The 16,416-nt window shown below is 56.2% G+C and overlaps 2 protein-coding genes across 2 annotated transcripts in view; both read right to left on the bottom strand.

Moving 5' to 3' along the window:
• Positions 1 to 395: 395 nt before the first annotated feature.
• On the bottom strand, positions 396 to 6,995 carry LOC121338927 (carbonic anhydrase 15-like). Its single transcript, XM_041410293.1, has 8 exons — positions 6,929 to 6,995; positions 5,254 to 5,289; positions 3,134 to 3,304; positions 2,769 to 2,929; positions 1,990 to 2,082; positions 1,643 to 1,709; positions 1,260 to 1,426; positions 396 to 614 (listed from the first exon to the last, which is right to left on the bottom strand). The coding sequence occupies exons 1-8, from the start codon at positions 6,993 to 6,995 to the stop codon at positions 396 to 398; spliced, it is 981 nt and encodes a 326-aa protein (XP_041266227.1).
• A 3,949-nt stretch (positions 6,996 to 10,944) lies between these two features.
• The window catches only part of DGCR2 (DiGeorge syndrome critical region gene 2), a 45,101-nt gene continuing 39,629 nt past the window's right edge, over positions 10,945 to 16,416 (bottom strand). Inside the window, exon 10 of the mRNA XM_041410127.1 lies at positions 10,945 to 15,879. Within this exon, the coding sequence (XP_041266061.1) occupies positions 15,638 to 15,879 (242 nt within the window). The 3' untranslated portion in view covers positions 10,945 to 15,637. The remainder of the gene's footprint in view (positions 15,880 to 16,416) is intronic.

Here is a 16,416-nt window from a genome sequence, read left to right as displayed (position 1 = left end):
ATTTGCCTCTTTCCTGCCTGCCTGTGCCATGCAGGGGATATCCCTGAATGCCACCCAGACGCCAGCCCCAGTCCCTCCCCACTGACCCCACAGTGCCATGCCGAGCACCTGCCCCAGATGGTGAAGGGACACAGAGCCAGCAAAAAAGGCAGCAAGCCACTGATGGGACCTTGGCTTTATTGCAGTCACTACAACATCCCCCTCGCAGCAGCTCCCACTGCCCGTCTACAGGGACATCCCAGGGCAGCTCCAGGCTTGCAGAGATTCACCTCTGCAGAGATGCATGTTCACAAAATCTTCACCCAGCCAAGGTTTCAACGTGCTTTTTTTTTGTTGTTTCCATTTCCCATGAACAAGACGCATCGCCTCCGTCTCCGCTGCAGCAGGGCCGGACCCTACGGGGCTGGTGAGAAGAGGCTGAGCAGGGCCAGGAGGAGCAGGGCTGAGAGGAGCTGGGGGGGGTCCCCGTGCAGGGAGCCACCGCTGGCTGTGGCCCCCCGGGAGGCAAAGATCTTCCGGCTGCGGAGGGGCTGCGGCGGGCGGAAGTTGTTGATCATTTTTAGGAGCATGGATCCCTCGAGTGGGAAGTGCAGGGTGCTGACGAATGCCTTCAGCTGTGCAGGGAGAGAGGGAGGGTGGGCAGCTGCATTGTCAGGGACCCCAGGCCCTGCCCACTGCCAGCCCCACTCAGACTGCCCCACTGCCTATGGCACAGGACCCATGGCATGGCCCCACACCAGTGAGTGTCCCCCCAGCACCCCCACTGCTCTGCTGACGCCAGACCCATGGGTAAGCACAGAGGCAGGTCCTTACAAGGATCAGGTCTTGAGTTTTAAAGGAGCTAATTATGTTTTGGTGCTGACAGTGAGCACTTAGAGAGTGGCTGACCCATGACTCCCTCAAGAAAATAAATCTACTAAGGTGCTTGAGCAGCAGAGGAGAACTCCTTCCTTCCTTCCATGCATCCATCCATCTCCTTGGAGCCTCTACTGAGCTTCAGTGGATTCACTCCCATTTCTGTTTCTGAATGCCAAGGCTGGGCAGGACTGCAGTATGGATGGGAATTCTCCCCACTGGCAGGTGGCCACATCTCCATTACTTAACCTTCATAAAATTAATTAATTGCCAAGCTGCCAGGAGCATTATTATGGAGATGACTTTCCCTGTGCTCTTGCTGAAGGGTCAGGAAGGACAAGGAGGGAGGTCACCCAGGGGATCCAGCCTTTCGGGTGCTGGCAGTGGGGCTGGACATGCGGTACCTGCTCCCGGCCAATCTCCACTGGCTCCTCGAACACAGTCCAGACGACGGCCTCGCTGCAGTCGGGGGTGGTCAGGGAGCCCTGGTAGCGGTAGTAGCCCGAGAGCCGGGCGGCACGCGGCAGCAGCGTGCTCAGGCGGAACGTGGAGGCCAAATCCACAGAGTCCCCTGGAGGGCAAGACAGGGGCACTCAGCCTGTCCCCTGCCAGGGATGTGGTGGGGACAGCACAGCCACCCCCATCAATTTCCCCTCAGGCCATGAACCCAGATGAACCCAGCAACAGGCAGGTTCCCCCACCCAGCCCACTGGGGTGCATCCCTGCCCTCCCACAGCAAGGTCTCCTCTTTCCTGCCCTGCCCTGATGAAGCAAGCTGGCGACTCACCAGCGTGGGAGACATTCCTCAGCCCTGCCACGATGGTGTTGTAGTTGGTGTTAGTGGTTTCAGAGACCTGTGTATGGGGACAATAAGTGGTTGAAGTCAGACAGAGCCTGAGCAGGGCAGAGCTGGGTCATCCTGTCCTGCCAAGCAACCACAGGCAGAGCCAGCCTCCCCTGTTGCAGAGCAGTGGGGAGGGTTCCCAGCCAGGTTCTTTTGCAGTCAGTGGGCTCCCCAGCCTCTCGTGGCCTTGACCCAGCCTTCCTGTCCCTTCCCACTCCTTCAGGACACCCGTACAACCCTCACCCAGCTGCACCACCAGCACCGTTTCTAGGGGGTCCCTGCAGACCCACCTGGAAGAAGAAGCCGAGGACAGCCAGCCCATTGGGATGCCCCTTGGCCTCTGCCAGAGTCTGGTACTTGGCATTCATGTGGACGATGTGCATCTGAGGAAAGCACAGAGGAGGCAGGCGTTCACAACTGCCCCCAGCCAACACCCTGGCAGCAGAACATTCTGCTGTGGGTCCTTCCAGCCAGCTTGGGATGGCCAGACCCTGAGCCAACCTCTCCCAGTAAAGCCCTTCTGGTCCTACTGGCACTTCTGTGGGGTGGGTGCTTGGAGGATCAAAGCACCCCAATGCATCAAGCATCCTTTGAAGGGTGTGCAAAAGGGGGCCAGCAGTCCCGGGGTGCTCGCCAGACACAGAACATAAATTCTGCTTTCCTCTGGCAGATAATGAATATTTTAGAAGTGCAGAGCCTCTTTCATCCAGAAGGATCCCAATGTGCTTAGCACAGCATGCTCCTGCTTGCTCTCACTTGCATTCACTAGCTCAGTGTGTGGTCCCAGCAGGGCACAGAGCTCCCCAAACCCCACTGAGTGCCTTGGACGAAGCAGCCTGGCCCAGGCATGGTAAAGAAACACCTCAAGTCTTACATCAGCTGCTTTTTCACCACCCAGGTGCCTGTGCAGGAGCACTGTTGAGCAGCACCACCACTGCAGAGTCGCAGAGCCCAGTCACCTGCTGCACGAGAGCCTTGGATGCCCCAGGATCCACCCCAGCATCTCCCCTTCCCACCTCACCAAGTGCTTGGACAACCCAGAACGTGCTGGGGGCTTTTCGTCACGTACCTCCATGGGGAGCTGGCGCCCATCGAGGGTGTGCTCGGAGCCGTTCCCAGCCGGGCTGCCCCAGTGGAAGTGGAGCTGCAGCGCGCGGTACCTGCCCGGGAGGCCCCCGCCACTGATGGTGATGTGCTCAGAGGCCGACTCGCTTGCCAGGCTCAGCATCACTGCAAGGGCAGCAGGACAGGGTGAGGGGAGGCTCAAGGTGGGCAACAGCCCTGGCACAGCTCCTTCTCCCCCGGCTCCATCCCAGCACTAACATCCATCTGCGTGGGATACAGCAGCACCCAGGAGTGGGCCAGACCCAGGCCCCAGTCAGGATGGTGACTGGGGAACTGGGACAGGGGAAGGTGCCCAGCTTCAGCACGCACCTGTGTGCCCGTTGTTTGTCAGCCTCCACTTGCCAGGGGGAGCCTGGTCGTAACCCTCGAAGAGGATGTCCCCGAGGCCGCCATCCCGCTGCAGCCGGCGCCTGTCGATGTTCACAGGGGACTGCCTGTCGCCACCACATGTGGCTTTCAGCTCCTTCCAGTGGCTGGGCCCTGCAGGGGAGGAGCAGGGGCACCACGGGCAGCCACCAAAACACCGCTGCCCCCAGAGGGGGACACAAGGCCACGGGTGGCTGTGTCCCCAACCAGCCCTGCAGTCCCTGCCAGCCCGGCGTGCTCTCTTGCATCCCATGGGAACTGCTCTCCTGCCCGGCTAAGTTTCCTTCCTATTGATGAGCAGGGGCTTATTGCAGCCTCATCCATAATTCAGCAGGATTTCCTCGAGGGGCCAGGGGCTATATTTAGCCTGGCAGCAGCGGCCACATTGATGCTGGTGAAGGGCAGGCTTTTCTCCCTGCCCCTTGCCGGGTTTTAGCAAGTTCAACCTACTCACACTGGTTCTGTCCAGCTGTGACAGGTGACAATGCAACCTGGCCACACAACTCATCCTGGGCCAAATCCTACACAGGTTCCAGAGTGACCATCAGCAGCTCCTGGGGTGGGGGGTCACCATGGCAGGAGCTGGGTGAGGACACAGCAGTGCTGGCAGCCAGCTGCACCCACTGCAAACCCACAGTGCTGCTGGGGGCTGTGAGCAGGGTCCCCATGGCTGCCACCACAGCCAGACCACACAACCAACCCATGTATGTGGCTTGTCCCCATTGCCCCAGCATCATCTCTTCTTGTAACCCTTGTGGCAGCCCACAGCTGTAGGATGTAGCCAGCCAGCCACCCTGCTGTTCACTGCCCCAGTGTGACTGCCACGGCATCCCACTCCTCCTCCTGGTGCAGCCCAGGATAGAGGTGTCAGCCCTGGGCACTGCCAGTCTCTAGACTCAGTCCCAGTGGGAAGAGGGGCTTCCTCAGTGTTTCCAGCCCTGTCCTCCTGAGGCATTTCCATTCCCAGAGGAGCTCAGCACATCCCAACAGGCTCTTCTCACACACACATCATGGCTTTGCCTACAGCCAGGTTTTGGGGAACTGTTCCCCCAGCAGTGCCCCATGGCTAGCTCTGACGTTTACCTTCCTCTTGGGCAGACAAAACCACAGACACTTGTGGGCTGTATCCCACCTCCTGCCCCCCTGGGCTCAGCCATTAGCCTCTATGTTCTCCTCTCATTATCTTCAGGCAACTTTTTGCCTGGAAGCCCTGGGAGCTGCAGCCTGGCCATGCCACCATCCCAGCAGGTTCCTGGCACGCTGTAACTGGGTAGCCCCACAGATTACCAGGTGCCTTCCATAAGTGGAGGGGCATTCCACATGGCTCGGCTGCAGGCACACAGCCGGCTCCACGTTGCTCCAGCCGCTTCCCACCGGCCCCTCTGCCCTGCCAAACCCTGCCCTCCTGCCAGCCCAGCCACAATAAACCGGGTAAGACCGAGCCTGGCTCCGACAGGGATGAGCGGAGCCCAGCAATCCAGGCTAACAAGCCACAGGGCATGTAAACCCAAGAGCTATAAAACAGTTGGGCCGTAACAGCTGATTAAATGCTTGATGATCTTTAATTAACCTTTTACAAGCTATTTGTAATTCGTATTTGTGTGTTTTGAGACAAGGCGCCCCCAGCCACACTTCCCTCCCCATCCAGGCCGGGCTGCTGCCTGCTCAGAGGGAGCTGTCCCTCCTCAGCCAGGCCCGTGGGCCCCCAGGCCCCCTTGCTGCCTACACTGCACGGGGTTTCTAATAGAGTATTTTAAAACCTGGACTTAATTTGTTTCAGGTGGAAGGAGGAAAGCTGGTGCTGCACCAGGAGCACCTGGAGCTGGCTGAAGTGAGGGGTGGGGTTGAGTTGCTCGAAGGGGCTCAGGTGTTTGTCAAGTCTCTACAGCAACACACCCAAAAGTGAAGCTCCTCTAACCATTCCCATGGGGGAATTTACCCTTTTCCATGCCACTCTCCCCACTGGGCCTTGCTGATGCTGCCCAGGGTGCTCTCAGCTGTGGGGAGACACGAGGGCCTGAGCCCTGCACAGCCCCAACACACCCACACTTGGCACCACTCACCGCATCGAGGGTCCTGTGAGTCGTAACACCACTGCCCTGCGGGAGAAAGGAGAGCTCAGGGCAGGTGATGGAGACAGGCACCCTTTCCCAAACCCACCTACGGCCATGCCCAACCCCCTGACAATGAGGACATCCCCCAGTGCAGCCCGGGGTCCCGCCAACACTTGTGTTCATCACGGTTATTTTTGGCGCTAGTGTTTTCACACCCTCCCTGCCTCCCCCACACACTTCACAGGGAAACCTCCCTCAGTATCGCTGCTCCAAGGCAGCCAAACCTCCCTGCTCACTGTGCTCCTTCCCCAGCTCTCGTGGGGCCATCCCCCCTTTTCCATCCTGGGGAACCAAGGCTCACCCAACAGCAGCGGCCCTGGGCAGCCGCGGGCGAGTGGGAGCCGGGGGGAGCAGCCTCAGCCACGCCTGGTGTCCCCCCGTGCCTGGTGTCCCCCGCATTCCCGGTGTCCCCCCGTGCCCGGTGTCCCCCCGTGCCCGGTGTCCCCCCATTCCCGGTGTCCCCCCCATTCCCGGTGTCCCCCCCGTGCCCGGTGTCCCCCCATTCCCGGTGTCCCCCCATGCCCGGTGTCCCCGCGGGCGGGCTGGCAGCGGCAGCAGGCGGGCGGTGGGCAGGCCCGAGCCCACGCTGTGGGGATGGATGCTGGTCGGCCCCGTCACTCAGGGCCACCTCAGCCAGAGCTGCCGAGCTCCCGCCAGCGCTCGGGTGGCTCTGGGCACCACGGGCTCCATGCTAAGAGCTGGCGCAGCAGGTGCAGGGACACCGAGGCGATGCCGAGAAAGCTGGCGCCCCGCTCCTGCTCTGCTGGCTGCACATCCACCCGGGGCATTCGGCTCTGCAGAGGGAGCTGGGCAGTGCACCCCTTCCCTCCTCAGCTCCCCGTTCTGCTCCGGGCAGGAGGCACAAACAGCCCACGGGAGGGTCCCCGCTGATGGCCGAGGGCCATGCCAGCGGGCCGGCTGCAGGAGAGCCGAGCCACGCTCTCGTGCCAGCCACAGCCGCTCGGAGCAGCAGGACAAAGGCAGCCCTGCCGGCCTCCACCTGTGCTGCTCAAGGCCCCAGCCTGCGGCACCGCATCCCCAGTCTGACTACAGTGCTACAGGAGACACCAGCCCCAGAGGAGAACTGCGAGTGGGACAGCGCAGGCGGGACTCTGACGGTTCCCAGAGCAGGGATCTAGGGGTCCAGGGGCGAGCAGAGCTCCCGGGAAATCCTCAGACCTGCACACACCAGCCCTCGAGCATCCTCCGGCAGGAGCCAAGGTCCCGCCGGCGCCCCAGCCTGGCCCGGTGCAGGTGAGCGCCCAGGCCCGGCCCGGGACGGCAGCGTCCGTTCGCTCCGAGGTTTTGTCCTCACCGGTGCTTCCCGGCGGTGCAGGTCTGTGGGGTGGATGGGCTGAAGCCCAAGACCCCACTGTGCCAAGGGGGCCCTGGCCCCACCACTCGAGACCCCCGAGGCCGGCAGCACTCAGGGGAGGGGCTGGTGGGAGGGCAGGAGAGGGCTCCTGGGACAGACTCGGTCCCCCAGTCCCTGTTGCCAGCCCCTCAGCCCGCATCACCCCTCGACACGTGTGAAGGGAATGGAAAAAGCGGCGCCCCCCAAGCCCCCCAAGCCCGCTCCCCACCCTCTCCACCCGCGGGACCCCCGGCCCCGGGCGCAGCTCACCTTCCGCGGCCGCTCGCACGACGAGGGGCAGTGTCAGGAAAGTTATGCCGAGCCCGGTGGGGCCCATGGCGACGCGGGGCAGCGGGGGGACCCCCGCACCTCCCCGTCCCGTCCCGTCCCTCCGCAGTGCGCCCGGCGCTGGGCTGGGGCGGGCGGCAGCGCTGGCAGCGCCCGCAGCCCGGGAGATGCTCGGCTCCAGCCTGGGCTCTGCTCTTACATATTCATCACCCGGGCTGAGTTTTTAACTCCTCGGCTGCTAGGAGGGAGCGGGGAGAGCCCGGCCCCCGGCCAGCCCGCGGTGACAGGGACAGGCGGGGAGCGGGGGCTGGCGGAGCCCACGGGTGCGGCGCTCCCCGCCCGGTACCGTTCCGCTCCCCATCCCCAAAGCTGGAGGTCGGCAGCATCCCCGCTGTGCCACAGCCCGCCCCCGCACAGTGTGTGGGACTACAGATGGACTTCAGGGGCCTGCCAGGAGGCAGAACGGGCTGGGGACAGGAGCTTTGGCCCATCCCCTCCCCATCCCTTGCAGACACAGGCTGTGGGACAGACCCTCCCCCCAGCTTTGGGAACACCCCAGCCAGCAGTGGGTCCTGCATCTTCGATGTCTGAGCATGGTGGTTCCCACCTGATGAGGGGCAGGCAGTGCCATGGGGACCCACAGACCAAACCCAACCCTTGCCTGCCAGCACAGGCCCCTCTCTGGACAAAGCCCAGTGAGCACCTCCTGGAAGCCCCATCCTCGGGGCCCAGGCGGCCTTGACAGCCACGCTATAGGGAACCCACAGTCCCTGCAGTCACCAAGGAGCTGCACAGTGCTGGGGCAGGATTCAGCCCTTTCCTTTCCAGCAGGCACAAGGCTGCAGGGGCTCACGCTCCTGCAGCCATGGGGCACTGGCTGGCAGTGCAGGGGCAGTTCTGGGGCACAAGCCTTGCGCACCCATCCGAGCAGCACTGCAGCGCAGTGCAGGCATCCCGTGCTGCTGGAGGCAGCTGCTCATCTCCTCAGCGCTGAGTGAGCATATGCCATCCCACTGCACCTGTCCAGGCAGGTCCCACAGGAGCCAGGATCTCAGCAGGTAGGTAGGTAGGTGGGAAGAGGGTGAGAACACAGGTGCATGGTGTTATCACATTCTCCTTAAATATCCATGCCATCCTCATGCAGCAGAGGAAAGGAGGCCAAGGGGCCCAGCCTGCAGCTCCCCTCGCCGGCACTTGGCCCTGGCCGGGAGCACTGGCGAGTCACTGCCAGGATGAACAAACCCGGCAGCAGCGCCCGGCCAGCGGGAAGCAGCCCCTGCTGCCGGCTTGGCCAGGGATGGGCTCGGGCTCAGCAGAGCTGCTTGGCTGCCAATGCCACAACGGGCTCATCCTCAGCAGGGATTCTTTGGGACATCTTCTTCCCCCCAGGCAGCACCAGCCCTGAGCCAAGTTTGGGCCCCGGTGCAGGACGCAGAGGAGGGCGGCAGCACAGGTGTCCCCTGGGCTGGGCTGGATCTGTGCCGTGGCTGACACTTGGCCTCTGCTCCAGGGATGAGGTAGTCTGCCGAGGGCTGCGCTCATCCTTCCGGAGAGAGCCGCAAGGGGCGGGCAGGTGCGGCAGAGGGTCGCACCAGCTCTGCTGCCGATTGTTGCTGGGAAAGAGGGGAGCTGCTCCGGCACTCATGGTATCCAGATCTCCCTTGGAAACATGAGCCCACCAAGTGATCCCTCTTCCTACACACCCACAGGAGAACAGCCCATATTGCCAGGAGTGGGGGAGAAGTCCAAGACTCCTGGGGTCAGAAGATGAGACTCATTGCCCCATGGACACTCTTTTAGGTTTTCAGGCTTCTCTAGTGGTGATTTTTAGCAAGAGGGACAAGAGCAGGGTGTGGGGCCCAGCACAGCCCCACAAGAAGCGGGAGCAGAGTGAGGAAGCAGTGGGATCTACAAGGCATGTGGAAAGGCAGTGGTGGCACCGCAGCACTGTGCCATACCCTGCTCCCACCCATCCCCACTGCACTGCTTCCCAGGGAGCATGGCTGGCTGCTGGCACTCGTACCAGGAATGAGCAACCTCCAGTTTCTACAGGAACCAGATAAAGCCTTGAAACTGACGGCCTTGCTGACCTCGTACCAGGAATGAGCAACCTCCAGTTTCTACAGGAACCAGATGAAGCCTTGAAACTGACGGCCTTGCTGATGTGCTGGTGGTGGTGGTGGTGAGCTCACAGCTGATCCTGCAGTTTTGTGTCCTCCTCGTAGGGCAACACAACGTCCATCAGCCTGCTGCCACCGAGCCAGGAGGTGGTGAGGTCCCTGCAGACATGTGTAGTCACAGCACCAAGGGCAAGAGCCATGATAAGGGGAAAAATACCACCGAAAGATAAAAATAGTTACTTAAGCTGCAACCATCGATTGGTCGTGGGCATGGTGCCATCCCAGTGGGAACCCCCACCACGTGCACCATCAGCAAGCCCTGTGCCAGCACACAGCAGAGGTGCCAGCAGCTCCTGGGGGTAAATCCTTCACTGACACTGGGTGCCTGGCCGGGGACCCGGGCAGGCAGGGGCAGTGATGAGACCAAGACCTGAGCCTCCAGAGTGCGGTTCACATCACACAGGGATGGGTGCACGAAGACAGGCGGGCATCCAGAGAGGCAAAGTTCACAGGCAGTAAATACTTTGATCTTTGATCCCCATAATAAGCTGGTGCTAGCCCAGGAGGAAAGCCGGGAGCGGGGCAGGGAGCGCAGCAGGGCCGGCTCCGGGCAGGCACAAAGGAGGCACTGTGGCCGGCAGATGCGCTCTGGCCACACTGTGCCGCTGCACAGCCCCTTCATTCATGCCACGCTCCCGCCGCCGCGGGGTCAGCGACATCTCCCCCCGGGCCTGGCACCCGCGGGTCCCCGCAGCACCCGGCGCGGGTCTGACACCCGCCTGGGGCTGAGCGCCCCGGACACGCCGTGCGAGCACAGCTGCTCATCACTCGCTCAGAACAACGCCCTGTGAGCCGCCGAGAGCTTACAGCAGGAGGCTGCCCAGCAATGCCCTGCCACAGCACAGGGCCAGCACAGACAGCTGCCGCTGGACACGCGTGTCCCCGGGTCAGGGCGGGGAGCTCCAGAGCCGTACAGCAGGAGGCTGCCCAGCAATGCCCTGCCACAGCACAGGGCCAGCACAGACAGCTGCCGCTGGACATGTGTCCCCGGGTCAGGGCGGGGAGCCCCAGAGCCGCGGCTGTGCTTCGGACAATCCACGCTGCTCCTACAGGAGCTGTCCTGTCCCCAGGCAAGGCTCAGGAGGCCAGGGCAGGTTGTATCTGCACGGGATCTCCCAGCAGCAGCGGAGCCCCACGGGGTTCCAGGTCGGACCGAGCCCCTCCAAGCGCTCCCGGCATGCGGCTGCGGAGAGGCGGGTGCCCCGAGAGCAGCAGCGGGCAAGGGCCGCGCCCCTTCGCCCCCAGCCGAGCCAGCACGGCCCTGCTGGAGCCGGCGCGGAGCTCTGGAGCTGCGCTGTTCAGGCCCACGGAGCGGCTGCGGTGGCAGCCGGCGTCTGCAGGGACAGGGACAGGGACAGGGGAGCGGAGCCCTCCGGCCCCGCAGCCACAGCGCCCGCTGGACGCCTTTCAGCAATGAACGAACGCAGCCTGCGGGCGCAGCACCCGCTGCAAACACTGCGAGCCCGGCGGCTCCAGAGAAACAGCGAGCTGGGAGTCGGGACCAGCCTCTGCTTTCTGCAGAACCCCTGCCCCTGGACTCAGCGGCTTCCCGTGGGTTTGGGGAGGGCAGCAGGAATACACTGCACTTCATTTTCTTGGGTATGAACTCAAGACTTTCCTAAAATTACACTAAGACAGGTGAATCCCACTGGAATCTGTGCACATATAGCAACTCTGGCAGACTACCTGCTCCAAGTTAAATGCGTTTATTGATCTTTTTGCAAGATCACAGCTCAGAAGAGTGATTTAACAAAACCCTCCTTCACAATGCTGGGCAACCACATCGACGCAGAAATCAGGAGATACTGGAACACAACATTTCTCTTACAGAACACAATTTATTTGGCATTTGGATGAAATGTTTCTCACAGCATCTTGAAAAAAAAAGAGATTAGTGCCAACCCCAAAGAAGTTAAAACAAAAACCAGTGTCACAGGGACTCAATTATCATAGTATCAAATTTAAATTCTACATGGTATTTCACAGAATATCAAAATCTTTTATACACTGCCACAGTTAAGTCCAGTCACAAACCAACTACACAGGAGAAGCCTGCAAGTGCAGCGCTGGCTAAAATGATTTTCCAGAGGAAGGTACAAAGCAGTGTCTCATCCTCTCACAGCCTCCCAGGCACCCTCAGCCCAACACACAGGGATGGTGCAGCACAGCCACCTCCGCTGGCAGCAAGCCTGACCCAGTCAACACTCGAGGGGCACATACCAGAAAATTAAAGCTATGTGGTACCGTAGCAGGCAGGCAATGCTGACTGTTACTAGGGGCAAGCGCATCTTCATCACTGAAAGCCTCTGCTCCAAGGAAACACCTATTTCACTTGGGACTGGGGAACAGAGAAACAAACATGAACTTTGATTCACCTCCTCCTCTACACTCAACTGCTCTCATTTTACGGTCCAGCTCCCAACTTGCAAGGGAAACTTAAAAGAAATTTCTGCATATTACATGTTCCTTAGCTAGGGAGAAAAATGACGTTTCAGCAACTGAAAAAGGGAGATGCACATTATGGATTGTACGAGGCAACATTAAAACATCAGTGTTTTGCCACTGAGAAATCACATCTGAAAGATAAAAATATCTTTAAGTACAAGCTTCAAATTCATTTAACATGAGATGGGAAAAGAATGGTAATAATTACTGGTCACAAAACACATTTTCTTCCCAAGTACTGAAACAGGCCATCACCCCATGGCACCTGTGGAGGCACAGCACCCACTGGTTGTAAGATTCAGCCTTCAGAAAAAAAATGTCCACCTGCTTCATTTTTCATCTGGATCAGTGTCCTGCTGTGCATGGCTAAAGGAACGGTCTGAGGCCCAAAGGCAGCAGGACTGAACACTACACAAGCTCCTTGCACACCTGAAGGATGGTGCTGATCCTGCACAGCAGAACCCACTGCCCCTGTAACATTTTAACTCTGGACTCCCAGCGCAGAGCCAGAGGCTCTGTGGGACTGTGGAAGGGCATCACGGACAAACCAGAGCGCCCGGGAATGCTCTTAGGGAACAGCAGAGGCCTCAGTACGGCACCACAGCACGGGGAAGCTGAGGAGCAGCTTTGTCTGAGGCCACAGTGGGACAAGACCAGCCCTGCACAGAACCAGTGCTGCGACTTGACAGCAGCTATGGTCAAGGGCATCCCAAGAAAAACACACCCTGGGCTCACGCAGCCTGCTGGAAGCCATGTGGCAATGCCATCTCCCTGCTGGGGCTGCAGGGACACTCAGGATGCACCAGGTGTTAAGAACATCCAGAGATGGGAATGGCAGTGGGGGAAAATCAATGCAGAAAGTAACTCAAAGATCTCATCAATCAAATGGCAATCAATCCAGAGAGGTTTTCCTTGGGCAAGCACCAACTCTGTCATCAGCCCTTGGGACAAACTGCCCACCAGTCACCTTGCCAAGGGCAAGGAAGGTTTGCTGAGGAGTCCACTGTTGTCAAGAAAACTTAACTCTTCCCCAGTTGGTCCAGCAGTCTGAGTAGCTGGGACATTTTCTGCTACAAAGGCTCTTACTCCAAGAGAAAGTACTCAATGTGAAAAAGCTACATAAAAGGTGGGGAAATGACAATTTTATTGCCAAATTAGAAGCTCACTGAGAGGTAAATGAGCTGTACTTAGTGAGCTGCTCCATTCAAAGAAGAATTTCCCTTGTTTACATTTAAGATGAAGAAGGATAGGGGAAAACAAAGAAAATAGCAGCGTCCTGCCAATATACAAGTGGGAAAGGCTCAGAAGCAATGGGGAAAATATCACACTGAGGCTTCTACAAAGAAGCCTCCATTTGGAATAGCTACAACCAGGAGCCACAATGAAGTTGCCAGTTGTAACAGAGCTTATTTGCAAATAAAATTCACCACAGAACCAAAAGTAAAATACAAAAATATTAAACAGATTCCTGCAGTGTTAGGAGAAGTGTGAGGTAAGGTATCTGTTCACCTCAGCCACAAAATACAGCCTCAGAGACTGAACCAAGCCAAAAGGCTTTTTGTTATTGCGCTAGGATACTACAAAGAACAAATATTCCATCTGGCTTCAAAAGAAATTGGAATTTTTCTACTTTGCACTGCTAACAAAGTATTTTTCAGGAACAGATTGTAGTAGCATAGACTTTGCATCCTATTTAAGTGTATACTATCACAGCCTGTTCTACAAGAGTGTAGCCAGCTCAAGAGAAGTATTAACCCTAGAGCCTAATTTCTATCTCAGTGCTTAGCTTCACCTAGCTGGACACAGCACAAAGGTTACTGTCTACAGTATGTATAGAGATATATATATATATGTGTGTATATATATATATATCACCACCCAGAAACACACACACGCACACACGCATTCGTACCTATAAAACTAAAGAAAAATCAGTACATACAATGTATAAAACGTATGAATGTGCTCAAAAATGCACAAAACCCGCTTTATTTTCATACTTCAGAAATGCTCAATAATTTGTATGCATGGTTCTGACTACTGCTATCCATCCACTTCATTAGACCAGGACCTGGAACTCGGAGGAGGACTCGGTCAGAGATCCCACAGGGTGGAGAACTGTTCCTCTCGTTTCGTACCACTGCTGCTGGAGCCAGGCACAGCAGAGAGCAGGAAGGGGTGGTGGAACAGCTCCAGGCAGAGAGGCTTCCTCCCAGTGCTTCCTCCCACTCGTGTGCCAGCAGCGCTCCCCAGAACTGTGATTCACGCTCTCCGGTGGAGTCAGGGCTGTTTGCAGCGTCTGCACCTCGACACACCAGGTACGAGCTCGGTAACAAACTCACAGCTTTCTGTGCAAAACGAGTTGAACTGTCAAGACCAATCCCCAAGTACAGTATAAGCCTATAGGCATGACAGGGAATAGAAAGTAGCAGCATATTCCATGGGGAAAGAGTCAGCTGCACTGGGAAACCACAGGAGTGGGTTAGGATTTGTCATACAAGTATGATTTCTCATCATTACTAGAAAAATAGATCACATACACACCCCTATGCAGTGCTTTCTTCCTGTCCCTCTAGGCTTGTACCCTTCATAGGGTAACAGGAGACCACTCACAAGAGGCATTCTTTACAAATTCCTTAAAATTCATCTCATCTGCTGACTGTTACAGTAAGTCAAGGAGAAGCAGAAGCAATGGGAGTATGGGAGAAAAGGGTAAACTATTTGTACACTGAAATCCAAACTTAAATTTAAAATTGCCTGTAAAGATTATTTTGCACTCATTATCAAAACCAACCGTGCTTGACTTTGGGTATCGTGAGGGACTGAATGAATCTTTGCCATCTGTAAATTAACTTAGCTTAAAGAGTTCAATACGAGGGGGAAATTTAAGTTGACATATCAGACTGAAGCAAACTGCTTTATTGATTTAAGTACCCTAACCTCATTATAACCCCTTGTGGGACCTGGATAAATGGCTTGGGGGGCACAGGGGAAATCTCTAGAACAGGGCTGGCTATTTATGGGACTGAGATAAGGAACAGGTGTCCAATTAGAATTAAACATCACCTATAGTACATGTTGATCACCATTTTAAGTCGTATTTGTAGAACTGTAAAGAAGTGAAATGAAGGGGAGGGAACACACATGCTAAATATAGCATGCAATAAGAAAAGCAAGAACAGTGGTCTTGTATCCAGGCCAATTTTGTGCAACCTTTCACTGTAAAGAAGTTAAACCAGAAAGAAAATACCTCAATCTTACTTAATGGGATTAGAACAAACAGGGGCTTCATACAGTGAACTCAGGCTGCATCAAAGTTAATTGCTCCCCATCTCTACCCTAAAGTACTTCCTAACACACGTGAGGGCTCTACTAAAGGGACATCACACAGACCCAGTTTTCTTCATGGGCCAGAAGTTTATCCAACAATTTGAGGTTTTGCAGCTACTGACAACACGTAATTGTAATTGCAAATCCCGGTTTTCTCCGTAGCCAATTGTCGCATATTCCGCAGACCACTCCTGCTCCAGCTCCTCTGGTGCTCTGATCAAGGCACCGTGTTTTACACAGTGTAACTCTGGATGGCATGTGTCCCACTCCACAGAACAGGCCCCCAGCCCCCTCCCCTGCAGCTCCATCTTCTCTTCTCCAACAGTGATTGTCCCCACCCTTCTTTTCCATTGTCTGTTTCCTGGGTCCAGTGGTATCCAGCCAAATCCAAGCAGCTTTTTTCTGATGTAGATTTTGATTCCTCTCAGGTTAAGAAAAAAAAAACAACCCAAACTACCCATACTTCTCACCTCCTCAGAAGTCAAAGGAATTCTCTGCTCTCCTTTCCATAGCCAATGGAAAAAAAGAGCAGTTGTACAATCCATATTTACAGGACAAATTGATTAGTGAATGAAGAACGACAGCCAAAAAACGAGAGGCACGATCCTAATCTAGAACATAAAAGCAGTGTTCGAAAAACAAAGTGGAGATTCCTTCTGAAGTTCAAGCCTCAGATTAGTGTTTGTCTGTGCAAACAGTTGCTAAACCTCTGAGCGGTGCTGGGCGTTTCACTCCTTTATACAATGGTGTTGAGGGAACAGTGACTGTGGCGGCTGCCTGTCAAAGTTTCTGCTGGGGTGTTCTCATTTATGGGTGTGTCAGGAGGGACAAGAAAGGTGCTGCTGTCAGCAGAGTCTTCCAGCTCCACTGGAGAAGGACCAACTGAGGGAGGAAGCGACCCCTCTGTCAGCTGTGGGGATACATCACAGTTTCCTAGTGATGGAGGACTGCTTTGCACAGCCTGAGAAAGAACTCCATCTGCAAAGGGACAAAAAACCAACAGAATCAGAACGTGAAGTTTATCATTTCACGTTCCCAAACAGATTTATGATCCGCATTTCTGGGAGCTCTGAGTTTTTCCTGGTTTTGAGCTAATGCACAACAACATGAGACTGCAAAAGAGGAAAACTGTGTAACAAAAATAAAACTTTGACATATAAATAAGATGCCTGCACTAATCAGGCTCACTTATCTTGTGAAATATGCTGCTATAAAATCCCAAATTGGAATGATTTCTACAGTATATGAATATCACAGCTGCAAAACTGAAGAGCACTGGGTGAATCATTAGACAGTGGTATTTTTGGTCAATTTTGGGGGGTGTGGGTGGGGGAAGAAGGGAGGAGAGAAGAGGCTGGATACATTTTATCCAGAATCTCTTGTACTTGACATTTGTTCTACTTCTTAATACCAAACTCCATCAAACTATCTTCAAAAGGCCAAAAAATGGTAGCAGCATGGTAGAAAAAAGATAACCAGCTAATCCATCCAAGGATAGGCTCAAAAATAGGTAAG

This window comes from Onychostruthus taczanowskii, unplaced genomic scaffold (genome assembly GCF_017590055.1).
Source record: "Onychostruthus taczanowskii isolate IOZ18803 unplaced genomic scaffold, ASM1759005v1 scaffold32, whole genome shotgun sequence".
In the NCBI taxonomy this organism is placed as follows: Eukaryota; Metazoa; Chordata; class Aves; order Passeriformes; family Passeridae; genus Onychostruthus; species Onychostruthus taczanowskii.
The sequence above is the reverse complement of the archived record's forward strand: the minus strand, read 5'-3'. Positions and strand labels throughout refer to the sequence as shown.

Excerpts from the sequence above, each read along its gene's own strand:
- LOC121338927 (XM_041410293.1), bottom strand. The coding sequence starts at position 6,995 with ATGGGCCCCACCGGGCTCGGCATAACTTTCCTGACACTGCCCCTCGTC. Across the intron at positions 5,290-6,928 it reads CGTGCGAGCGGCCGCGGAAG|GGCAGTGGTGTTACGACTCA; the intron begins GTGAGCTGCGCC and ends TTTCTCCCGCAG. Across the intron at positions 615-1,259 it reads TGGAGATTGGCCGGGAGCAG|CTGAAGGCATTCGTCAGCAC; the intron begins GTACCGCATGTC and ends CTCCCTGCACAG.